The following is a 27,281-nucleotide window of genomic DNA, read 5'->3' as shown; positions in this document are numbered from 1 at the left end:
AGAGCTCAAACTAAATTCCTCATATATCTGCTCTACAACCTTTATTTGTTGGTTCTTCTTCTTTTTCTCCCCCCCCCCCCCCCACACACACACACACCACCACCACCACCACCACCACCACCACCCTCTCCCTCCTCCTACAAATGTTTGTTTGCCCAACTTCAGAAACAGAATTATGTTCAAAAGTCTGTAGGTGGTCTCTTGATTATATCTTCAGATACACTCAAAGTACTGACTGTGACCTGTCTAGTTTTGAGTTTATTCTCACTGTATCCTTTTTAAATGCACTTGTTCCGTGGTATTAACATAGCAATTTTAAAATAAATCAAGAAATACATTTTTGTTTTTGGAAACAATATTGGAACTGTGCCTATGTATTTTTTATAGTACAAAATGTAATGTGGAGAAATTTCAGTATTTTATGTTTTGACTGACCATATTTCGCTAACTAGTTTGTAGTTAATTTACATAATCCGTTATTGTTTTCTTGAAGGTACACAGAGAAAATGCTGCCTTTCCTGTTTGCAGCACAGATACAGCTTAAGTTAAAAGGATCAGATTGCTCTGAATTTGAAAGCTGTGTTGAAGAATGGCTAGCTGATGAGGAAAAGAAATCCACTCTAGTGGTGAGGAACTATAGTTTTTGGTTCATTTTTTAATTTATTTTTGCAGCATGCATCATTACAATATTTGTAATACACTTACTTTCTACAGTGCAGGCATACGGTGTCAGGGCTGCACAAGTTCCGGAAATCAGGGAATTTCAAATGTATCGGAGAAATCAGGGAAATTTGAAGAAAATACTGGGGAAACCTCACTTTTGTCACAGTGATGAAATTGTTTCGTTGCTGAGATGTGATTCATTGTTGCTGGATGCACGCAGCTGAGTATGTGTGCTGCTTCCCTACTATCTCATTCTTACCACTTCTCCTCTTCCCACCATTCCCCTCAGCTTGCAGTCAGTGCTTCCACCACTTCTTGCCATTAGCCTAGCAGCTGCCAACAAGAGGCAGGGAGGCGTGAGCAGTGGTTTGTTTGGATCTGATTCTCAGAGACTGGTGATACAGCGGCATGAGACAGCGGTCATATGTGCATGATTTGTGTCTGAGTGATTATGTAAAAATGTGTGTGCTCTCATTTTCTGACAAAGGTTATGGCCGAAAATTTAGTTGTGATAGTGCGATTCTTTCCTACTTGCTTGTATGCGGCTCAGCGATTATCTTCACAGTGATTTGTTACCTATTCCCATTAGTATTGATTCTCTGAGTATTTGCGCAATTTATCTGTTGCGTGGGTTGACGACCATGGTCTCATTTTATCAACATGGTGTCTGTGACACTTGAATACCATGCTATACGAATGGACATAGACAATGGGACGAAACTGCAGGACATTTCTGCATATATCTGTAACAGATTGGGCCTGCCGATCTGAAGCTCATTGTTTCCCACTAATGAGCAGGCCCTGCCTGTTGGATCTAGCCTCATCGATCTGCCCACAGGCCGGGTCTGTTTGTGTGCAGCATAATGCAATGGATTTTAGTGGTTTATCCATGGACCCAGGACGGCAGTGTTCCTCAGCAGCCAGAGGCCATGGGCAATGAATTTCAGGAATTGTGACTGTCTCACTACAAATACATTGTAGACTGTAGTATTTTATAGACTTTTATTTATTATAGTACACCATTTTGGCACTTTGAAAGTAGTTCGTATATTAAAGAGTATGGATGACAAGCAGAAGAAAATTGTGGCAGTCACTGACAGTTTGTACACTATGTACTCATATATTCATATATTTCTCAAAAGAAAAATCACACAATACCAGTAAAATGAAATAATCATGTATCATTGATGCCTGGGAGGCTCCATCAGGGGAAGTTTGGCTGCCATATTGCAAGTCTTCGTTCAGATAACCTCACTTGGAGAAACTTGTGGCAAGACAGAGAGAGAGAGAGAGAGAGAGAGAGAGAGAGAGAGAGAGAGAGAGATGGAGAGGGGACAGAAGTAGAGAGGGGGAACAGGCTGCTGTGTGTACATTGGCAGAATGAAGGTGTACATAGTGCTGGAGTGGGAATAGGGAAGGGGATCGGTAGATGGTAGACAGGGACTAGTGGTGGTTGAGGCCAGGAGGTTGTACATGTATGTAGCAACAAAGAATATGTTGTAGGGAGAGATCCCACCTGTGTAATTAAAAAAAGCTGGTGTTTGTAGGATCCGATGATGCAGTGTGTGAAGCAGTCATTGAAGTGAATCACATTGTGTTTGGCAGCATGTTCAGAAACTGGGTGGTCCAGCTGCCTCGTGGCCATAGTTTGACAGTGGCCACTAATCCAGACAGCCAGCTTGGTAGTTGTCATGCACATGTAGAAAGCAACCAGTGATTGCATCTTAGCTTGTAGATCACATGGATCCTTTCACGGAACAGCCCTGCCTTTGATGTGAAAGGAGATGCCTGTGACGGGTCTGGATTAAGTTGTAGTGGGAGGATGTTTGGGACAGGTCTTGCATCTAGGTCTGTTTCAGGGATATGAAACATGAAGCCACAGATTGGGATTATGGGTGCAGTAGGGATGGACAAAAATGTTGCATAGGTTTGATGGGTGGCAGCATGGTGGGGAGCAATGGGGGAGGGGGCGGGAATAGTGGTTGGGATGTTCATTTCAATTTTGGGACATGACAAGATGTAGTAGAAACTCTGATGGAGGATGTGATTCAGTTGCTCCAGTTCTGGACAGATGGATGGTACTGTGTCATGTGAGGATGGCTTATTTGTAGCCACACAGTGGATATGTGGATGGTGGTAGTGGGCTGTATAGACAAGGCATGGAAGATCTCTTTCTGAACAGGATTGAGAGGGTAATTTTGGTCTATGAAGGCCTCAGAGAGATGCTTGGCATATTTGGAGAGGGATTGCCTGCCACTACAGATGCGACAACCATCGGTGGCTAGGCTGCATGGAAGGGGCTTCTGATAAGGACAGGGTGGCAGCTGTCAAAGGGGAAGCGTTTGTAGGTTTGATGTGCATGGAGGTATTGATGTAACCATCATTGAGGTGGAAGTCAACATCAAGGAAGGTGGTTTGTTTGTTTGGAAAGGACCAGGTGAAGCAAATGGAGTAGAGAATATTGATGTTTTGGAGGTATATTCATAGTGTGTCCTCGCCCTCAGTCCAGATCATGAAGATGTTCTACACCTGGTCCTCCTCAACCTACAAGCCACCTTCCTCAATGTTGACATTTACCTCGAGGTTGGCTGCATCAATACTTCCATCCACATCAAACCTACAAATAACACCTCCAATTTGACAGCTGCTACCCATTCCATACCAAGAGGTCCTTTTGATACAGCCTAACAACTCATGGTGTTCACATCTGGAGTGGCAAGCAGTGCCTCTCCAAACCTGCCAAGAATCTTTTTAAGGCTTTCACAGACCAAAATTACCCTGCCAACCTTGTTCAGAAACAAATATCCTCCAGTCCACTGTCACCTCCTACGTTTCTGAGTGTGCTGCCAACACAATGTGCTTCACATCAGTGCCTGATTCACAGCCTGCATCATCTGAATCCCTTGTACCAACACCAGCTTTTCTGAATTGTGCAGATAGGTTCTATCATTATAACATATTCTTCGTTCCCACAATACCCCTGTCTTCAACCTCCAGTGGTCCCATTCCAATGCTATACATATCTTCATTCTGCCAGTGCACCCAATAGTCTTTTCCCTTTATCTGCTTCTTTCCTCTCCCTTTCCTGCCCCTCCAAGTACAGCTTCCTAAATCTCACCTAGCAGCCCTTTCCTGCCCCCACCAAGTCCTTGCATTCTTTCAAAAGCAGCACAACACCTTCCACCCACATCTACCCTACTCTTCCTCCCTCTCCCAGCCCCATGCCACCTCTTAACCCTCACCACCCACTCGGATTGCTGCTCACGTCAGATGCTATTCCAATCCGCAGTCAGACCACAGTGATTGTAGACAGTGGCATGCTCTCTTTCTGTTTCTGAAAAAGGCCTTTTGGCTGAAATCTGAAATGTTCAGTACTCTTTTCATTGTGCCTGTCTGTAACTAAATTATTCCTCTGTGTGGTGACCAGGAATCTACTGTTTCCATAGTATTGTTAATACTATTATTTTGTGAGTTATGGGATATATTCATCATATTGTATGGTTGTCATTTGGGTCTCGGTGACTAGACTTGTTTTTCAGTGATACCACATATTGCCTCTCCAAAATAGAAAAAGAGTTTGCACTTTGTACTCCATTTTAAATTGATTCTTGTCCAGATTACATCTGACTGTGTTGCCGACATAGAAAGGCATGCGACATTCATAAGTCTTGAAGAGGAAAGTAATACTAAACCCCCCTGTAATCTCTAAACATACTTCTTTTTCACTGTTGTAACATAAATTAAGTGAGCCAGCAGAGCCAAAGAGTTAATTACCATAGTTCTAGGTCACATTTATGGTAATGGCCATCAATTGCAATTATATCCCTGGGACAATCTGTGGAATACAAATTGTCATTTTGCTACGATAATCATTAGTTCTTATATTTATGTATGAATCCCCTGCCTGAATTGTAGCAACTTTGATTCCCTCTGAGATTTTTTGTTGTTGCCCTTGTTTATAGCTATTAAAATAAGGCTTCTCACAACAGAATTTCTGTGGAATGCTGAAAATGTGATTGATGCATTTCATTCCTGTGTTTATGTTGAGAACTGATCAGCTGCTGGTAGATAGTTCTGCAGCTTTTCTTGCATTTATAAATAAGTTAGGCAATATAAAGTGTGACAAAAATCAATGAAGACACTGGCAGTGTAATCCAAATAGAGGGAGGAAGGGAGGGGCAGAGAGAGAGAGAGAGAGAGAGAGAGAGAGAGAGAGAGCACATTTCCAGAACTTCCATTATACACCTTAATTATGAATTAAATTATTATTATACAAATTCAAAGAAATGATAGCATTTGCATTTCCATGGGAGGATTGTGGATGTGAGGGGATATGGCATGGCAAATCTGTAGGCAGACTAAGTCTGGGGGATAGTGTCTGTCTGTGAAGGCTGTTGTGAGACCCATTATGCTGAGGGTCTCACAAAGGCCTTCACAAACAGACACTATCCCCCCGACCTTTTCTGCAAACAGATTTCCCACGCCATATCCCCAAACACCTCCCAGTCCTGCCACCATCCCCAAGAACCAGCTATGAAGGAGTTCCCCCTTCATCACCCAATACCGCTCCTGACTGGAGCAACTGAACCACATCTCTGTCAGGGATTTGATTATCTATCATAGTGCTCTGAAATGAGGGACATCAAAGATCCTTCCCATCACTCCTCAAGTGGTGTTCCGTCACCAGCCCAACTTCCACAACATCCTCATCCATTTCTAAGACACTCCCAATCCGAAACACTTGCCATAGGGATCATATCCCTGTGGAAGACCCCAATGCAAGATCTGCTTAGACCACCCACTCAGCACCTCCTATTGCAGTCATGTCATCGACTTATCCTATTCCATCAGAGGCCGGGCCACTTGTGAAAGCAACCATGTTATATACCAGCTCTGCTGCAGTCATTGTACAACTTTTTATATTGGTATGACTATAAACCAGCTGTCCACAAGGATGAATGTCAGTTGCCAAACTGTGACCAAGAGCGAAGTGGACAACTTTGTGCCACATGACGCTGTACGTAACATAGTTGAATTCAATGGCTGCTACACAACCCAGGCCACCTGCATCATTCACTCCATGGCCAGGTTTACTGAACTGTGCTGATGACAGTTATCCTTACAACACATTCTCTGCTCCTAAAGTGTTCCCAACCTCAGTCTATGGTAACCTAATGTCCTCACACCTGCCACTCAATCCTTTCTGCCCACAATGTCGTGTCACCTCATCACAATTTACTTCCCCTCACTCTCATTGTGTGTTGCTCTCTTTCAGTGCATCCATTGATCTTTTCCCCTTCTCTGCTCCTCTCCTTTCCACTCCCTATTCCCCACCCCCTCTCCCTGCCCTACAGCCTCCTGTCACTACATCTGTCAGCCCTGTTGTGCCACTTCCAGTCCTTACATGCTCCGCCAGGCAGTGCCAATTCCTATTCCTCCACCTAAACCACGCTATCCTTCCCCACCTCACTCCCATTCAACGTGTTTCTGTTGCAGTGTGGCCAGAGTGTCCGGAGGTACAGGTTGTGTGCACGAGGTATGCTTGCTTGTGTGAGTGTCTGTACACTTCTCTTTTGTGAAGAGGCTTTGACTGAATGCTGTTAGGTAACAGTCTTTTCATTGCATCATCTTAACGGAGTGTAGCAATATGTCCTTTCATAATATTGTTGATATTTCACCCTGGGTTCCCCATTGTTTGACTTTAGATATCCATTTTGTTAGAGTTTCATAAATTATATTTGCAAATTTTGCTTGAACCCCAGATTCCCTATTAATATTACTGTTTAACAGTATGTGGTGAACTACTGATTTCAATTTAAAAATCTGTTCTGTACAGGATCTTTCCCTTCAAAAACCGCACAGATGTTCTAACAGTTGTTTGTCCGAAGTTTCTTCAACTTTGTTTAGGAGAATTTTTGATAAAATTTTTGACACCACTGGCAGAAGCAATAATCCTCTGTAATTGCTGACATTTGCTTTGTTCCCTTTTTTAATACTATTTTTCTCTCATCTGGAATCTTTCCTGTTTTCCAAATGTTCTGTTCAATAATTCTGCTGCAATTAAATCTTTAACACTTTCTTTGTTGTCCTAGAATGTTTTGATGGCTTAATGAATTTCTAGCTTTGTAGGTGGAAAACCTTCCTCAAGTTTGTCTGGCATTGCTGCAAATTCTAATTTAACTATTGGAAGAACACAATTTAAGAAGCCATCAAACAGTTTTGCTAACATTTCACTATTATCTTTTTTTATTTAAACCTCTTTTGTCATCTTCATCTTTGAAACAAATACCCGATGAAATTATATGAATGTGTCGTGTCTATTCTTTCGAACATGTCTGAAAGAACATGCAATTTGATAAGCCTAGCTGGGCAATGAGTCCACCTTTTCAGTGTGGATGCACGAATATGTCCGACCTCCTTTGGGAATCTCAGAAGAGTGAATATGGAGGAAATGGTCAGGGGCTGTCGATAGGTGGCGCTCGATGGGAGTGTGGATTGGCCATGAGGTGAGCTGAGATAGTCCGTGCAGTTGCTATAACACTGTATACCAGATGGCACAGTGATTACTGCACCTGCCTAGTAAGCAGGGGATCCCGGGTTTGAATCCTGGTCCAGTTCAAAATTTCATTCGTCGCCGCCGATTCTGCATAGTGTCCCAATGCAGCTGACAGCAGTGATCGATACCCTTTTGTTTCCTTTTTTACCTTCTCCAGGTTCAATTTACGTGTAATAAATGCTTGATGTTTTATACTCTGTGACTACATGTTTAAAAGTATCAGTAAAAATTATAGTTACTGTTTTTGCTGGAATTTTCTTGATTGTCAATAAGCTGAGATTTTTTGAAGGCTCTTTTTATTTCCCATGTCATTTGTTTATGTTTTTTTTTTTTTTTTACTGTCTGAATTGTTCTAGGTGTTTTTCTTTTTTTTTTTTTTTTTTTTTTTTTTTTTTTTTTTTTTTTTTTTTTTTTTTTTTTTAACATATCCGTTTTCTCCAGAGTTTGAGCTCTTTATTCTAGTGCTTCTTTTCTCTTGTCATTCTATTAGGTCTTCTGTTTCTTCTCTGTAATTCTACAGTGTTAAGTATCAGCTACATTCTCGACTCATTTCCTGCACTGCTAAAATTTGTATGTGGTTCTTCTGCAGAAAAAAATCCAGTTCCATTTGTACTCCAGTTTTTAGGAGAGAATTATATTTAATGTTCCAAAGTAGTACTACTTCTTGAATTTAAACTTAGAAATCATTTCAGTATATTCCATGTCTTCTACACCTCAGATGCTGGGGCTACGCAGAATCCTAGGTCCCATTGCAGTACAAAATGTAGAGGCAGATCCCTCCTCAGAGTTACCATCTGGGGTAGTGTATACGTTATGCAAACATTCTATTTTGTGATTTGAAGTTGCAAATTGTAGAGTACGAAATCCATGGTTGTCCCTGAATTCATGAGATAAGAACAGGTGTTAGCCTGAAGTTGTCAGTAACTCTAGAAATGAATGGTAATCTAACAGAATGAGAATTGTTTCTCTTACTAGCATAATTATTTATAATGAAAGCCCTGTCTATGGACAACCACCATAGCTGTTTGCCTTCATTGTCTTCTTTAACATTTATAGTGCTTGTCTCATTGATAGCTACCATTACCTATGGACTGGCTAAAATATGTGATTATTTTGGGATTTATATCTCATGTGCGCAAGTATGTAGTTGGAATTTTAAAACATTTTGGGGTACTTGGACTTCCTGCTTTAAATACAAATATTTTGATATTGTTAGTGTTAAACCTGATTTCAAAGCAGTAATCGTCAGAGAAAAAAATTGTACATAAGTGAAAATGTGATTTTTCTGTTTGAATTTCTTTTACAGTCCATTTGCATCTGAAGAATCATGCAAAATACAAGGTAAAAGCAAAATTTGACATTCATAGTAGAGTGAAGTTTGAGTCACATTGAAACATGGAGAGATACAAAGTCAAATGTTACATTCACTGGCCTCATATACTAGGACACATTTCCTGATGTATAAGATAAACAAGTGTGGCAACTCATCTTCAAAAAAGTCTAGAATTATGACATTTTCATATGTCATGTAATCCAAATCATTGATAAATACTTCATTGTCATCAACTGTAGACTCATCAAGGACTTTGTAAATTATTTGGTCCAAATGTTTCTGCACTTTTGGAACACAAAATCCATACCGCACACATGACACTGAGAGAACTCAAACGTCACCTAAAACATATAAAGCAAGAGATAATAACCAAGGTTTCAGAAACAACTTTTTTTTCCAGTGATACCAATATAACAATCTAGCGGTTACAGTAGAAACTTGGAAGTCTTCAGACTCGGCACACATTTCTGGAAGCATATTCCGCATCGTGAAAAATCATTGTAACTGCCGCGATGTACACTCCTGGAAATGGAAAAAAGAACACATTGACACCGGTGTGTCAGACCCACCATACTTGCTCCGGACACTGCGAGAGGGCTGTACAAGCAATGATCACACGCACGGCACAGCGGACACACCAGGAACCGCGGTGTTGGCTGTCGAATGGCGCTAGCTGCGCAGCATTTGTGCACCGCCGCCGTCAGTGTCAGCCAGTTTGCCGTGGCATACGGAGCTCCATTGCAGTCTTTAACACTGGTAGCATGCCGCGACAGCGTGGACGTGAACCATATGTGCAGTTGACGGACTTTGATCGAGGGCGTATAGTGGGCATGTGGGAGGCCGGGTGGACGTACCGCCGAATTGCTCAACACGTGGAGCGTGAGGTCTCCACAGTACATCGATGTTGTCGCCAGTGGTCGGCGGAAGGTGCACGTGCCCGTCGACCTGGGATCGGACCGCAGCGACGCACGGATGCACGCCAAGACCGTAGGATCCTACGCAGTGCCGTAGGGGACCGCACCGCCACTTCCCAGCAAATTAGGGACACTGTTGCTCCTGGGGTATCGGCGAGGACCATTCGCAACCGTCTCCATGAAGCTGGGCTACGGTCCCGCACACCGTTAGGCCGTCTTCCGCTCACGCCCCAACATCGTGCAGCCCGCCTCCAGTGGTGTCGCGACATGCGTGAATGGAGGGACGAATGGAGACGTGTCGTCTTCAGCGATGAGAGTCGCTTCTGCCTTGGTGCCAATGATGGTCGTATGCGTGTTTGGCGCCGTGCAGGTGAGCGCCACAATCAGGACTGCATACGACCGAGGCACACAGGGCCAACACCCGGCATCATGGTGTGGGGAGCGATCTCCTACACTGGCCGTACACCACTGGTGATCGTCGAGGGGACACTGAATAGTGCACGGTACATCCAAACCGTCATCGAACCCATCGTTCTACCATTCCTAGACCGGCAAGGGAACTTGCTGTTCCAACAGGAAAATGCACGTCCGCATGTATCCCGTGCCACCCAACGTACTCTAGAAGGTGTAAGTCAACTACCCTGGCCAGCAAGATCTCCGGATCTGTCCCCCATTGAGCACGTTTGGGACTGGATGAAGTGTCGTCTCACGCGCCAACTGAGGCGCCAGGTGGAAATGGCATGGCAAGCCGTTCCACAGGACTACATCCAGCATCTCTACGATCGTCTCCATGGGAGAATAGCAGCCTGCATTGCTGCGAAAGGTGGATATACACTGTACTAGTGCCGACATTGTGCATGCTCTGTTTCCTGTGTCTATGTGCCTGTGGTTCTGTCAGTGTGATCATGTGATGTATCTGACCCCAGGAATGTGTCAATAAAGTTTCCCCTTCCTGGGACAATGAATTCACGGTGTTCTTATTTCAATTTCCAGGAGTGTAGTATTACTTTTTCCAAACATTCTCATTTCCCACAGACGTCATAATGTTATGTCGGCTGCACACTAAAGTGTTGAGAAATCCGACTCAGATTCCAAACTGTTATTGTCACTGATATGGAAGGCATTTGAAGACAGAATGTTGAGCACTACTTGCTTCTGTGGTGGTGGTGGTGGTGGTGGTGGTGGTGGTGGTGGTGGTGGTGGTGGTGGTATCTGAATACCTGTTTCTGTTTGTACACCTTCTATACTGTTGCCAGTGTCAAAAATGTTGCACTTTTTATACAGTAGAGCAACCTTAAGTTTTTGGAAAGTGGCTGGTCAATATTCTTAGGCCTGGCCCTTCCCCACAACCCTTTTCCCCACTCCACCCACACCAAGGACAAATTTGTAGTGTTTATGGCAAACTGTGGGAGTTGATAGTAACAATAACTCCAAAATTTAAAGAATGAAGTAAGATTTGTGTCTATCCTTGTGTTCCAGAAATCATAGTAGTTCTTATTGAAACTTCCCAAAATTATTTCTTCCTTTATCGTTTGAATGGGAATTGGGGTCTCCATGTACTGAAACAAAATACTGTTTTGTGAGTTGGTAAAGCAGGATAGTAATACTTAATTTGTGTTGGTCTTCAGTCAATTGTGCACACAACTCATATGCAGTTGTGAAATGAGGAGGACTGTGAGATATAGAAGGTTATAGGACATGGAAGGCGATTGGAAAATTTTTTAGTAGGATCACTATACAAAAGTGAGTTGTAATTTTGATTTCACCAATTGGTCCAAAAACTGTTTCAAACATTTTAGCCAACAGGCAGTAAATTATGAGAAGATATAAAAAAGGGGGTGAGGGCACTGGTTGCCTCAGGCATTTAGCAGTCTCTCAGTATGTTCAGAAGGTTTTGATAAGTGCTAGTATGACAGAAGGTAGTACTTTTCACTACTAGTTAAAAGAAACTCATTGCATTTCAGTTAATGCTTACACTTACTAAAACAATTAAAACATCACAGTTTAATTATTGCAAATTATATTGATACCTCTTCAATTGTGCCAGCTGCTGCATGTAGCAATATGCCAAGTCCATTGTAAGCAATTCATCACTAATACCACTGGTAGGATCAGACAAATAATAATAATAATAGTAATAATACTGCTGTTCAAATACTGTAGAACCCCTGTGTTGATCAAGAGTATTACTTAAAGTTTCTTATCTATACTTATTTAATTAGTTCTTTTATGGTATACATTACAGACTGTAAGTGGAGGTAATAAATTGAATGTAATTACTGTTGCAGCAATCCATGAGTGAGGAGCTCTCAATATTAGACATTACAAACAACAAATTTATTAATGCTCGCATACATGCAGAACAGTACCTTTCACTCTTTCTGCAACAATGGGCAGAAATAGGTCCTGCATCATATGCCATCAGAAGCAAAAGACTGATGGATCTGCAGAGAATAACAGAGATAATGGTACGTACATTGAGAGAATCTATTTGAATCTTCACTTGTTTCATTACGTGCTGGAAAGTGATGGTGTAAGAATTGCATTGACTTAATGATACATACAGAAGCAGTTTGTTCTCACTAGAGAGGTTAATACTTTTCACTGTCAGGTGGATGGGAACAAAGCTGTGAGTAAATTATTCCAAAATTCCATGAATATGGTTTAAAGGAAGTTTGACTTGTGCTTATGTTTTTAATTTTGTATGGAAAGTACAGTCACATCCTGTCTCCACACCGTTAAATATTTTCAGTAGAGAAATAAAGAGCAGTTTGTGGTGATTATTTTAAAATGACAGTTTCCTCATTACTAGACTCACTTGAACTGCGTGTTTGCTCAGTTTTCTTCTCCTCTGTTAGTTTCACTGCCACCTTTTCCTCCTCCCTTCCAATGAGTGGGATAGCACAGTGATTAGCACACTGGCCGAGCATTTAGGAGGATGACTGTTCAAACCCATGTCCAGCCATCCTGATTTAGGTTTTCCAAGATTTCCCTAATGCTTAAGGCAAATGCCGAGATGGTCCCTTCGAAAGCTCACGGCTGCTTTCCTTCTCTATCCGTCCCTACTACCCTAATACAAGCTTGTGCTCTGTCTGTAATGATCTCATTGTTGATGAGATATTAACCACCAATCTTCCACTCCTCCCACTTCCTTATTCTCTTTTTCCATCAATCTGTCCCCTCCCCTCGCATTGTTTCATCAGTTGTGCCCTCCCCCTCCTCTAATTCATCAATTGTCTCCCCCCTCCCCCCCCCCCCCCCCAAAAATCCATCACTATCTCACCCCGTCTCCCTTCATCAACTGTTGCACTCCCCCACCTCACTCTTAGAATCTCTTATTTTGTCATAAAACTAAATGTGCTTTTTAGCTCTATCTGGACATTGCAAACGTCTCCAATCTTGAAGCTGATCTCACAAAACTGGAACAGTTCATGAAGCCATGGGCTACAGATTTACCAAGTGCAACAAGTTCACTTGAAGACTGGGAACGGAAAGTTTTGTACAGGTAATTACAGATTTATTATTTTCTATTTACTGTCATTAAAAACAAAAATTTAAGACATAAAAATGATATTACTAATAGGCACAAATATCGTAACCATTGCCCGACATCTGAACTCACTGCATAGTATTAGGTCGCATAGGCCAAAAATAAATAAATAAAGGTGTAACTAATTTTCGAGCTACTGGTCTAGACAAAGACCAAAATCAATTTGGGTAGATTGTGTTTGGATGTCTGTGTGGACATGTATGTGATTTTGTATCCTTAAGTTGGAGAAAGAGTAATAGTTTGAAAGTCAATACTTCTCTGTACTGTTGAGTGTTGCTATGCAGCTGCAGATAAGTGGTTGCCTTTTCTCACTTTTATTTTTCATTCAACCCATGAATTTTTTAAACTATTATTTTCATATTATCTGTACTCCTAACTTGTTCATTTTCATGTATTGTTATATACAATCTCAAAAAGTCTCAAGTATTGATTGATGACAATTCTTATGAATAAAGCACAGTCTACACCATTTATTTTTATTCCTATGACTGGTTTTAGCCAAGTCAGCAGTATTAGGATCTAAAATGTGGAGGAGGTGATTGCTATCACCATGTTGGTATAAAACAGAGGATTCCTGTGATAACTATCATCTTATCCATATATCAGATCTGAACATGGCCTGATTTAGTCAAAACCTGTTACAGCAATATCTATAAAATCAGGACTGTGTTTTGCTTATAAAATTATGAAACAAGTGTTTCATGCTACATTTTTTAAGATTTTTCACTTTTATTCCATTTCTGTGTATGACTTTCATTGTAAGACACACCATTAATGTTTCTAGAATGAAATTTTCACTCTACAGCGGAGTGTGCACTGATATGAAACTTCCTGGCAGATTAAAACTGTGTGCCGGACCGAGACTCGAACTTGGGACCTTTGCCTTTCGCAGGCAAGTACTCTGCCAACTGAGCTACCCAAGCACAACTCACGCCCCATCCTCACAGCTTTAATTCCGCCAGTACCTCGTGTCCTACCTTCCAAACTTCACAGAAGCTCTCCTGCGAACCTTGCAGAACTAGCACTCCTGAAAGAAAGGATATTTTGGAGACATGGCTTAACCACAGCCTGGGGAATGTTTCTAGAATGAAATTCTCACTCTACAGTGGAGTGTGCTTCTGTGAAGTTTGGAAGGTAGGAAACAAGGTACTGGTGGAATTAAAGCTGTGAGGACAGGGCGTGAGTCATGCTTGGGTAGCTCAGTTGGCAGAACACTTGCCCGCGAAAGTCAAAGGTCCTGAGTTCAAGTCTCTGTCTGGCACACAGTTTTAATCTGCCAGAAAGTTTCATATCAGTGCACACTCCGCTGTAGAGTGAAAATTTCGTTCTAGAAACATCCCACAGGCTTCACAATATCCTTTCTTCCAGGAGTGCTAGTTCTGCAAGGTTCGCAGGAGAGCTTCTGTGAAATTTGGAAGGTAGGAGATGAGGTACTGGCGGCATTAAAGCTGTGAGGATGGGACGTGAGTCATGCTTGGGTAGCTCAGTTGGCAGAGCACTTGCCTGCGAAAGGCAAAGGTCCTGGGTTCGAGTCTCAGTCTGGCACACAGTTTTAATCTGCCAGGAAGTTTCACCATTAATGTTAACTGTACATGTGCTTTTATTTCCAGGTGTTACTTCTTAAAACAAACAGCTGATAGGTTGTCATCGGACAGTGCCACTGATGATCTTTCCTGGTTGAAAACCACTGAAGTTGTTTGTAGAATGACTGTAACTGATTTGGCACTCTTACAGAAAAATTATTTTGTGGCAAAAAAATATGCTGTGGGTATGAAGGAGGAGGTCAGTTCTTTGCTTTTGTAAAATTAGTTCATTGATTATCTTATACTGTGTGAATAGCAAATGGGCTAGCATTAATGAGGCACCGATGCAGTTAGAGATAATGTTTAGTTCTGTGTTTCCATTGGCTGAGTTTATGTGGAAGCAGATATCTTTTTTTTGTTTTTTTTTTTTTTTTTTTTTTTTTTTGTTTTAGAGTATTAAATTTATATTTCTTATCATCATCTTATCGCATATTAATGGAATCTTTTAGTTATGATGAGTAAACATGATTTACCACATATTTTTGCAAGGGATCCCATTGCAATCTGGACCTTACAAAAACCAAGTATAAATGGAAAAAGTAAACTGAAGTGTTAAAAATTTCGAATTATTGCACAGCTGTGTACTGATAAAATTTCTGTGATATGTTTGCTAGGGATGTAGTTCAAATTTTTGTGACTGTACTGAGTATACTATCAAATAGCTTTCCTAAATAATTCTGGCAAGAGACCGAAAGATTTCATTTGAAAGCTCATAGCTGACTCATACAAAAAAACACAGAATTTTCAGTCTGTCACAAATATGGCATTGATCTCAATGAAGTTTTGTTTTTATTATGTTTATACATGTTGAAAAATAACACTAGTGAAATGTCAACTTCATTTGCAGAATATTTGTGTTTACGCAGATTTTTGAAATCATAGATGAACTAAAGTACCATGCAATCATAAATTCATTTACTTATTTATTCATCCATCCATTCATTTATTATTATTATTATTATTATTATTATTATTATTGTTATATTTTTGTGAATTAACACTACTGAAAGTTCAATCCAAATTGGTGAACAAGGTTCCTCCTGTCCCTTCATTTTCAGTGACCTTTAAGAATAAGCAACTTAATTTAAGCTTGATTTACACCACCATTACATGCAGTAATCATGAAACTCCAACCAGGGGTAAAGACCCATCCCCCCCGCCCCTCTTTTCTGCTAGAGTGCTGTGACTGTGTTGGCAGTATTAGGCTTTGCCTTGTAATGGAGCAGAATTGCCTGGTCGTTTTGATTTGATCACTTGGCGAAGGGTGGTAAAGGTTTGTGATTTATGCTGGGCATTCACTTTTGTCCCATGCTGTAGGAAGTGAATCAAAGGGGGTCATCTTGTTCAAAGAAGAACGTCAGCATAACCTTTCCTGCACTCGTGCGGATGGCCTTGGCTTTTTTTGGTGGTGGTGACCCTGGATGCTTCCACTGGAGACTTTGGCGATTTGATTCTGGTTCGAAGAGATGACTCCTCTCCAGCCACCACTTGTGCTGTGAACACATTTCCTTCCCAAGCATAGCGCTGCAGATGAGCAAGACAGTGGACCATTCGACATTCTTTCTGGTGTGGTTGAAGACTGTGGGGCACCCATTGGGTGCACACTTTGCCCATTTGCAGTCATTCCTTCATGATGGTGTGAACATTTCCGATGCTGAATCCAACCATGGCGGCTATGGCCTTCACTGTCACTCGGCGGTCATGGTTAATGAGTGCATCCACCAGCTGGAAGATGTTGTCGGTAATGCAATGTGGTGCTCCAGACCGTGCATCATCAGCTAACGGCATCCGTCCTTCCATGAAGCGCTTGTGCCAAGCCTTGACCCTTGCAAGGGACATGCAGTTCTTGCCGTACACTTGTGACATTCTTTGATGAATGTCTGTTCCTCTTACTCCTTCCACTGTCAGAAAACGAACACCACCTCTGTGCTCTTCTGTTGATGCCTCCATGCCACTGTTTGCAATGCGACTGGCAGTGTTGGACGATTGATGCATGGTGCTGCTAGCTCTGTATAGTCACGTGACACGCACGCGTGCCCTCTAGCGACAGGCTGTGAACTTCCATGCTGTGGTTGGAACCATACCTCATTACACAAGCCACGATATTACCCTCCTGTCACTGGTTTGCACATTCCAGATTCCGGCTCATTTCTTTTGGAACGCCACTTGTAGTTTTCAGTTAAATTTTTGTGATTTTGACTGGTAAGAATTTATATTCTAACAAAGAATTTTGCTTCAGCCCACTACTGCAGAATAAAATATAAACAAGAGTATGAGACCAAAATAAAACTGGCTGCAAAGAAAATGCGGCATTTACAACAACAAAACGTTGTTCACACACAAGCATTCACCAACAGCAAAATGTGTCAAAGGCTTTAGGATGAAGAGTATGCTGTACTTCATAACAACAAACTGCTGTTGATGAACATGATGTCACAACTGTTTACATTTCTTACAGGCTGTGGAAAAGTATTGCGAATGGTGGTTTGTCAAGTATTACTTTAAAATAAATTTCGTTTTACATTAGATGAATTGTGTTAGTGTGAGAATGGGCAATGAATTTCTTAAATTGCGGAGAGTTTGACTCTCATTCCAACTTAACAGTTTGAGGACCAGCCACTTAGAAACATTTTGGGCCCAGTCATTTATGCGATTATTTAAAATTATACTGTCAAATTTGTTTTTGTCATGTATTAAAGGATAACACACACAAAAAAGACCAAATTTTGAGTTAGTTTTTCATATTTATTTTAGTTCTTTTGTAGATTACAAATTGTGCAATAATGATGGCAAAAAGTATCATTATCCATCAAAAAAAGTGTAAGGTGAGTTCTTGAGCAACTTCACATGTAATTAACTTTGCTATGGAAAAGTCAAAGGGGTTGACTGTAAATGTATTCAGCTGTGTAATCCACAAAATGTTCAGTGCACAGCAGTAAATTTTATGACTATGGTTGTCAGAAATATTCAGCTGCTGCAATTTTATCTGTGCTGTTAAGATCATACCTGACTACATTCTAAGGAAAAAAAAAAAAAAAAAACAGTAAAAAATTTTGGATGACTAATATTATACGTGAATTCTTAGCTTTTCTTGAGTTATACTGTATGTATGTTAATTTAAATAATTTGTCATATGCTCTGAAATATGCTGTCATTGGTTGGCAAGAACACATGATACGAGCTATGATCAGCTGGCAAAAGCACATCGCATATCGCAGTCTCAATTTTAGTGCTTCAGAAGCTACTGTGCTGTTTTTGGTGAAATTTGTATTTATACATTTGTAATACAAAATATGCAGTGCACATGTTGCTGTGAATCAAGAGTCTTTCCAAAATGTGTTGTTTTTTGCTGAGTTTCATATCCTAAAGTGCCGGAAACTTCCATGCTGGTATATAAAATCTGTATTAATCAAAGGATTGGTAAGTTTTACAGCTCCAGGAGAAAGTATATTGTTATGTAACACAAAAAGGTGTACTTTCACCTTTGGAAACTGGCATTTTCATTCAGGAAAGGTGCATTTTCACCAAGGAAAAAGTGTGTTTTTAATGGGGAAATCTGGGAAAAAAAACAGAAATATTTTTCTTCTCAGCATATACATCCTGTACATACTTATTAGAATCTTAGAACATATTCTAAGCTCAAATATAATGTTATAACTGAAACAAAATATAGCCGTGCGAAACTCAACTTGCATTTTCTCACATGACAGACTGGGAGCCATGGGTCATGGCAATCGGGTAGACGCAGTATTTCTTGACTTTTGGAAAATGTTTGACTTAGTACCACACTAATGATTATTAACAAAAATCTAATCATATAAGGTATCAAACCAAATTTGTGATTCACTTGAGGAGTTTTTGGTAGGGAAAATGCAGTTGTTTATTTTTGATAGTGTGTCATTTACAGATGTTGTTCACTTCTGTATTAATGACCTGGCAGAGGATATCAGTTGTAATATCAGATATTTTACAAGTGATGCAGCTACCTTCCATGAAGTACTATCAGAAAAAAGCTGCATAGATGTTGTCAGTTTTTGTTAATATTTTAAAATGGTGCACAGACTGGCAACTTTTTTTTTTATGTTCCAAGATGTAAAATTGCTCACTTAACAAAAAACAAAAATCTTGTGATAGGACTACAATACTGAGTTGCAATTGATGTTGATCAACTTGTATAAGTACTTGGATGTAGCAGTCTATTGGGATATGGAATGGAATGATCACATGGGCTCAGTCATGCGTAATAAAGCTGCGAAACTTCAGTCCATCAGCAGGATACTGTGGAAATTAATCTGGGAAGAAGGTTGCTTACAAAACAGTCATGCAACCTTTACTATATTAATGTTCTGGCATATGGGATCTGTATTAAATGGAACTAATGAGGAATGCTGAACATGCACAAAGAAAGACAGCACAAGTGGTCACAAGTTTGTTTGACACATGTTAGAGAATAATGTATATATGGTAAAACACCTGAACTGGCAGATACTTGAAGATGGACATAAGTTATCTCACGAAAGTTTACGTACAGTTTCATGAAAAAGTGTTAAATGAGGAATCTATGAATATAAGACAGCTCTCTACCTGTCTTTCCCAGAAAGATGTAGAAGACAAGAGTAGATTGATTACAGTAGATATTTAGGCAGTCACTATTCCAATGTTACATTGACAAAGAGGGCAGGAAAATCCCATAATACATTATACATTAGGAAGTAATCTGTGTCGTGCATTTTACTGAGGTTTGCAGAGTGTGCATATAGATGTAGAATAGGAGATCTAACTAAATTAATGTTGACATCTATTTATATTTATTTTCTGGCATTTAATAAAGCTCCTGTTAGTAGATACCCAAATCCACTATTCCTATGCTTATACTCTTCTTTGTGGATGTAATTTGCTCTGGAGTTACAGATCCATAGCTTCTTTCGATGTTTGAGACAGTATTGTAGTTTGATTAACAAAGAAATACTTCATGGAATGTTGTTGTTAACTTTCAGAAGACAAAATAACATTTGTCTGAGTCATACCAATATGGCTGTCATCAATGTTCTCAGTGCACAGTTCCATTATGCACCATTTGTCTGCCTCTCCTGTTGTTAGCTCAACCACTGCATGTCATTGCTTGTCCCTGCCACTCCCTGCCCTCCCCCCTCTCAGGCACTGTCTTTTGTAACAGTGGCTTGTGATAACATTCTTATGGCATCAACCAAACCCTGTATCACAATTACATGATGCCTATGCATTCAGATTACACTTTACATAATTTTAAATTGAGCTGAAGTCCAATTAATAAATGCATTAATACATAGTAAACAATTCAGATTCCCTTTCAGCTTGCCAATTCTGTTGGAATTCAAATCATGTTTATAATTTATTAACTGCATTTGGTTGGGATGAGGATAGAAGGGCTTAGGGCTTAAAACACAAACAAAAATCACTACAAAAATACCAAAGTAATACGTTAACAAAATGTTGCCATCAAATTTATTTTATTACCACAAAATTAACAAAATGTTACTGTTCTGTATGTCAAATGATTGGGTTTCATTATGGGGAAAGGGGGGGGGGGGGCAGTACAAATCTGAATTTGGAGTTTGTCAAGGTAAAGTATTTTGATAGTTATCAATGCATTTTTACAAGTTTGTTAATAAAACATTACCTGAATAAGGTTATTTTGAGTCATCCTATGACTGAGATACCTCTTGCTTCAAATGGTATTTTTGAAAAGGAATAAAAATGTAATTTGAGTTGTGCACTTTTATTAGATTAGATGGTATTAGCCCATGAAAGCTATGCCCTACAAAACATGTCACTGCAAATAAAAAATGGCTCTGACTTCAATGAATGTTAATAGTGTTAGGCATAATTTTTTAAAAAGAAAAGAAAGATTGAAAACTTGATACACACAAAGACATGTGAAAGAATAAATGTAAATAAAATTACTGGTATTAAGAGACAGATAATTTAAAGTAGTTTTATATTATATTGCTGAAATTGCCTGCTATGTTATATCAAAACCAACTTTTTCATAAAACTTTATATTATGATTAACAGAAAACTTTCAGTCCGAAGAAATCTATTAGATGTAGAGTGTGTCTGCAGTCGACCTTAGATTGAAAAATAGAATGGAGAATTCAACAGAATTATATCAAAATGTTGGTATCAAATATAGACCTAATGTTCAATCAAAGTCTACTACCCATACAAATAAATGTATTATGGATGACACAATGACTGACTGTTAAATTACAATATTGATATGAGGTCCTTGTTGGCATGTGATCAGCACACCAATTGGACTTGTTGATGCAAAGCTTTGATATGGACTTGATGCAAGCCTTTTAGATTTTAACGCATTTGGGTGTGAACTACGAATGCCATGAGTACAGCTCTAACAAGATTTGTCACTGGTGATTTGCTCATATTATTACGTGCAATCTCTAGATGCATCAGACTTCCTGCATGGTTGAAGAAATATTGGGACTACTGGACTGAAGGAACTAAAGCAATTTCTTTAGTCTGTGTATCATTCCCAGTGAGTTCTTTTAGCAAAGAGCAGGCAGAAATTTTGGCTAAATAGGAAATAATATAGACTTTTACAAACATAACAATATTATGAAAAGAATAGTTGCTACTCACCATATAGCGGAGATGCTAAGTAGCTGATAGGCACGACAAAAAGACTGTTACAAAATAATCTTTCAGCCAACAGGGCCTTTGTCAAAAGTAGACAATGTACACGCCATAGTCTCTGGCAACTGAAGCCACACTACGAGCAGCAGCAGTGTGTGATGGGAGAGACAACTGGGTGGGGGTAAGGAGGAGGCTGGGGTGGGGAGTAGGAGGGATAGGGATAGCAGGGTAGCCTTGGGGGACAGTTAAGTGCTGCTGGGGATTGTGGGGAGGGACAAGATGGAGAGAGGGTAGGGCAGCTAGATGCGGTTGGGAGGTTGATTGAGAGGGTTGGGGGGGGGGGGAGGTAGTGGAAAAGAAGAGTGGGTGCATTGGTGGAACAGTGGGCAGTGTAGTGCTGGAATGGGAACAGGGAAGGGACTAGATGGGTGATGACAGCGACTAACGAAGGTTGAGGCTAGGAGGGTTACAGAAACATAGGCTATATTGCAGGGAGAGTTCCCACCTGCACAGTTCAGAGAAGCTGGTGTTGATGGGAAGGATTGATATGGTACAGACTGTGAAAAACTCATTGAAATGAAGGATGTTGCATTGGGCAGCATGCTCAGCAACAGGGTAGTCCACTTGTTTCTTGGCCACAGTTTGTCAGTGACCATTCATGCAGACAGGCAGCTTGTTGATTGTCATGCTCACATAGAATGCAGCACAGCGGTTGCAGCTTAGCTTGTAGATCACATGACTGGTTTCACAGTTAGCCCTGCCTCTTATAGGATAGGTGATGTTTGTGATTGGACTGCAGTATGTTGTCGTGGTGGTGGTGGTGGTGGTGGTGGTGGTGGTGGTGGTGGGAGGAGGCTGTTTGGGAAAGGTCTTGCATGTAGGTCTATTACAGGGATATGAGGTTCAAAGTAAGGAGTTGGGACCAGGGGTTGTGTAGGGGTTCGGTGAGTGGTGGAATACCATTGTGGGAAGGGTAGGAAGGATAGTGGGTAGGACAGCATCTCCACTATGTTGTGGGGAGCTACCCTTTTCATAACATTGTTACATTCCATCCTGGATTTTCCTTTAGAAACATAACTGCTTATATTATTTTTCAGTTAGATAAAATAAATTACAATAAAGAACAGGATTGAAGAGAGCTTAGTGTAGTTAAGGTCAAATTAAATACTGCCGAATTATCAGACTTATGTGAAAAAACGAAATCATATATAACTAAAAGTCAGGACTTCGGTTTTGTTTCAGAGCAACAAAACAGTAAGGAAATTCAAATGTATATGTTGATTATGAACATTGAAGGAATAATAATTGGGACTTGCAGCAAAAGTAAATGAGATATATTGAACAGATATTCATATTGATGCGCTAATGTGCTCACTGTGTGATGGAGAGATAAAAGTCCTGTACAAAAAATTGATAAATGACAAGACAATGGGCAGTTTTAGCGCGAAAGCTGGACGAAAAGTGAATAATGTTTATTTAATGGTAAACTTTGGGGCAAATAGAAATGACACAATACATCAGTAGAATTTATTGAGAATACCACTTTCATCCTGAACATATTCTTCAAAAGAAAAGATATAAAAACTGACTGGAAATGGGCTAAATGGAGCTAAAAACTAAAACACTAAATTTCAATAAACAATAAAGTAATGTGTGTTCATGACACTTGTTGCTTTATAACTATAAAATCTTCTCAATTTCCAAATCACATCATTTGAGCTACAATTCTTCAGATTTCAGCTACTGTCACAGCCATATTCTTCAGGCGTTGTGACTACTACTACTTGCTTCATATGACAAGATATCCATCTTATATTCCTGAAGCAGAAGAGCTGAGAACCTTCCAGATGTTAAATAAAGTTACGCATGCACGGGAGAATGACTTGAGCAAAGTGTAGCAGATTGATCCTTGGCACAGGGTCATCTCCGCACTTTTATAACTGCTGAGCCTTGTTCTTTGCCTCATAGCCTGCCACTATGCCTTATTAAACATGTACTCCTGAACTTTGTTGAAATAATTGTAACATTATCAAATCTTAGTTATGTCTTTTATAACTGAACACCAATAAGCTGTCACATGAATCAAAATTGTTTTCTTCTTTGACAGTATTTCGTTGCCATTCTCTAAGACCCTTGCCCCTTGGAAGAGAAAGAAAGACATAAACCAAAAACACTATGCCATGAATCCCCCCCCCCTCCTCTCTCTCTCTCTCTCTCTCTCGTGTGTGTGTGTGTGTGTGTGTGTGTGTGTGTGTGTGTGTGTGTGTGTGTGTGTGTGTACCACCCCCTCTCATTTTCCTCTCTGCCTTTATATTAATATGAATCACAAAACTTTCGGTTTTCATTTGAACAGGTTGAAATTTGTGGTGATGAAGCAATGAACATTCAGCATGGCTTGCATATTCTCAAACTCGCCTCACTTAAAGCAAGTAAAAGTGCAGAACTCAAAAAAAAATTTTCGCCAATGGTTGAAGTTCTTGACACATTATGTAAGTGGGTTCAGTATGTAATACAAAGCCGTCAATGTTATTTTTAATATAAAATTAAGATATTCCAGTTAAGTTTTAGACTTTCTTTATTATATTTTGCTACTTTCTCTGACAACATTCCACTAATCTTCTGCAACATTATAGATTCTCTCATTTCTCTCTTTTCCTGCTTTAACTATTTTAGCATTTTTTCAAGCTTCTACCTAAATTTACCTAGTGTTATTTTGTTATAAAGATCTAGTATCTCAATATTTATGTGATTAATATATCAACTGAAGTATATAAAAGACTTTGCTAACAGGAACATAAAGAGGGTGATTATGCTGACATATACTGTAATGTACTTAATAAATGAAGAAATATAATGGATAAACAATGATGGGTGCATCAACATTAAAGAAACAATACTGCATGACTGATTTTTTTCGATTTTGTGGGTTTCAGCTAGTTGACAAATTGGTGCCGCTGGTGTTACTATATGAATGATGAATTTTTAATTCTTATGAATGAAAATGAAGTTGAAAGAATACCACATAAATCTAAAAGGCAAAGAGTGGTGCAAATTACACATAACTGCAGAATAATGAAATCAACCATAACTGTAGTATTGGAAGTGTGATGTTTGTGGACAATGCTGTTGCCTATAAGGGAGACTTAATTCCAGCAGACTATAGCAAAATGCAGGAACACATGCCTAATATTGACAGTTCATGCAGTGGCTGGTAGCTCTTGGGCACATTCAAAAACAAATCTCCACTTTCATACACTATTTTCAAGTTAGGAATGATTTCTTTCTCATTGCAAAGTTTGTTGTGTGAAACTCTGTCCATTTCCATCAACTGAAGCCTTCACCCAATTTCCAGCTTGAAGAGAGACATAACAACAACAGAAAGTGTGTTGTGTCTGCACAAGGTTTTTCACTTGCATGCCAAATTGACACTATGTATTGTTGTGTTTCCAACGATGATTTGCTATTACCATCTTGTTGAAGAAGTAGTAAAAGTAATAAAGCCTTAACCCCCTCTGAATATTGACTTGAACATGTTATGGAACATTGTGACACACTTAAACTTAGAAAAAATACAAGCCAATAATTACGATAAGCAAGAAGTGAACCATTAGTTTAAAGTTTTAACTTCATCAGGCAATTGGAGACAAAATTTGCTTAGTTAACTTTTATTATTTTTTACACAAAAAAATTTTTTATGCTGTACAGAATACTTTCGATTAAGGGTTATTGTTATACCTTCATAAGGAAACTATGTTAACAAACTGGTTGGCACTTCCTCCAACTATTTTCTGAAATATATGAATTGAGAAATAAAGAAGGGAGTGTGTGGCTGTGGCTATGGCTGTGTGTGTGTGTGTGTGTGTGTGTGTGTGTGTGTGTGTGTGTGTGTGTGTGACTTTGCTAGAAAGAGGGGGGGGTCAAAAGCTAGTATCAGTCCTGTTTTCTTGTGAGTGTCTCTTTGTTTCACACATTAATCCATTATAGGTGAGTGCTTGCGTTTCCCTTGTTTTACATGTACTGCAAGAAGAATTCATCATGTTCGTTGCAATAAGACGTGTGGAGTAGACAACATACCCTCAGAACTAGAGATACTTGGGGTAGCCAGCCACAAACATATTAGGCAAGAGAGACACCCTCAAATTTCACAAAGAATGTAATAATTGCAACTCCAAAGAAGGCAGATGCTGACAAGTGTGACTACTAATGAACTGTACATTTAATAAATTATGGTTGCGAAATATTGACATAAGTTATTTACAGATAGATAAACTCACAGAAACCGATTCCAGCACAGTTCATTTTAGAATCTGGTAATATGCAGGAACACACGAGGCAACACCGACTGTAAGACAGCTTTGAGGATAGGTGAGATGCAGTATTTCTAGAATTAGCAGCAGGAATAAAATACAAAGAACAAAGGCTTATATAAAACACTGGACAATCCAGAATGGTATAATGAGAATAATATGAAAAGGATGGATTGCTGATATCAATGTAATGGAGATGTTGAGTCACAAATAGGCACAACAGAAAGACTGTCAAGCAAGTAAGCTTTCAGTAAAAAATACCTATCAGAAATAGACAAAACACACACACACACCTCACATGCACATGACCACACTCTCTGGCTGCTGAGGCCCGACTGCAAATAGCAGCATGTGATGCGAGAAGCAGTCTGAGTGTTGGGGGTAAGGAGCAGGCTGGGATTGGGATGGGGAACAATCGCAGGGTAGGGGGGCGGGACTGTAAAATGATGCTTGTGGGAGCATATAGGGACAAAGGGAAGAGAGGTTAGGGCAGCTAGGTGCGTTTGGGAGGTTAGACAGAGGTCAGGAAATGTGGAGGGGGCAGTGAAAAAGGAGAGAGGTAAAAAGACTGTGTGGGTGCGTTTGTTGATTAGAGGACTGTTTAGTGTTGGAGTGGGAACAAGGAAGGGGATAGGTGAGTGTAGTATAATGAATAACAAAGGTTGAGGCCAGGAGAGTTTAAGTAATGTAGGATATATTGCAGGGAGAGTTCCCACCTGTGCAATTTTGAGATAATGGTGTTTGAAGGAAGGATCCAGATGGCACAAGCTGTGAAGCAGTCATTAAAAGGCAGAAAGTTGTGTTGAGCAGCATGCCCAGCAACTGGGTGGTCCAGCTGTCCCTTGGCCATAGTTCGTCAGTGGCAACTCATGCAGACAGACATCTTGTTGGTTGGTATGTCCACATAGAACACAGGACAGTGGTTGCAGCTAAGCTTGTAGGTCATATGACTGGTTTCACAGTTATCCCTGCCTGTTATAGGATAGGTGATGTTTGTGATCGGACTGCAGTAGGTGGTGGTTGGAGGCTGTTTTGGACAGGTCTTGCATCTGAGTCTATTACGGGGATATGAGTCATGAGGTAAGGTGTTGGGAGGAAGGGTTGTATAGAGGTGGATGAAAATGTTGTGTACACTTGATGGGCGAGAGAACACCACTGTGGGAGTCTTGGGAAGGATAGTGGGTAGGACTTACCTCATTTCGGGGCATGACAGAAGGTGTCAACACCCTGGTGGAGAATGTGATTCAGTTCCTCGAGTCCTGGTTGGTACTGGGTCACGGAAGGATGCTCTTCTGTGGCCAGGTTGCCTTTGGGAGTTGGTGGCTGACTGGAGAGACAAGGCACAGAAGATCTGCTATTAATGAGCTATCTAGAAAAATCCTTTCTAATGACCCAGAACCTCAAACTCCTCACCTGATTCAGATTCATTGATGGCACCTGTGTGATCTGGATCGAGCATTAGGAAAGCATATCCCCATTCTTCCAGATCTTCTGTGCATTATCTCTCCAGTCACTCACCAACTCTTAAAGACAATCTGGCCACAGAGGAGCCTCCCCCTTCCCAAATGCACCTAGCTGCCCTACCCTCTCTCCCCCTTGTCCCTATATGCACCCACAAGCATCATTTTATGGTCTCTCACCCCCTATCCTTCTATTCTACCCCATTCCAATCCCAGCCTCCTCCTTACCCCCAACACCCAGACTGTTTCTCCCACCATGTGCTGTTACTCGCAGTCTTGCTC

At 40.3% G+C, this 27,281-nt stretch overlaps 1 protein-coding gene across 1 annotated transcript in view; it reads left to right on the top strand.

Moving 5' to 3' along the window:
- LOC126226731 (DNA-dependent protein kinase catalytic subunit-like) overlaps positions 1 to 27,281 on the top strand; it is a 563,510-nt gene that overhangs the window by 422,672 nt on the left and 113,557 nt on the right. Inside the window, exons 39-43 of the mRNA XM_049942233.1 lie at positions 494 to 626; positions 11,755 to 11,934; positions 12,835 to 12,971; positions 14,627 to 14,798; positions 23,586 to 23,721. Coding sequence (XP_049798190.1) covers positions 494 to 626; positions 11,755 to 11,934; positions 12,835 to 12,971; positions 14,627 to 14,798; positions 23,586 to 23,721 — 758 coding nt within the window. The remainder of the gene's footprint in view (positions 1 to 493; positions 627 to 11,754; positions 11,935 to 12,834; positions 12,972 to 14,626; positions 14,799 to 23,585; positions 23,722 to 27,281) is intronic.

The sequence above is a fragment of the Schistocerca nitens genome, chromosome 1 (genome assembly GCF_023898315.1).
Source record: "Schistocerca nitens isolate TAMUIC-IGC-003100 chromosome 1, iqSchNite1.1, whole genome shotgun sequence".
Classification (NCBI taxonomy): Eukaryota; Metazoa; Arthropoda; class Insecta; order Orthoptera; family Acrididae; genus Schistocerca; species Schistocerca nitens.
This window is presented reverse-complemented; position numbering and strand designations above follow the sequence as displayed.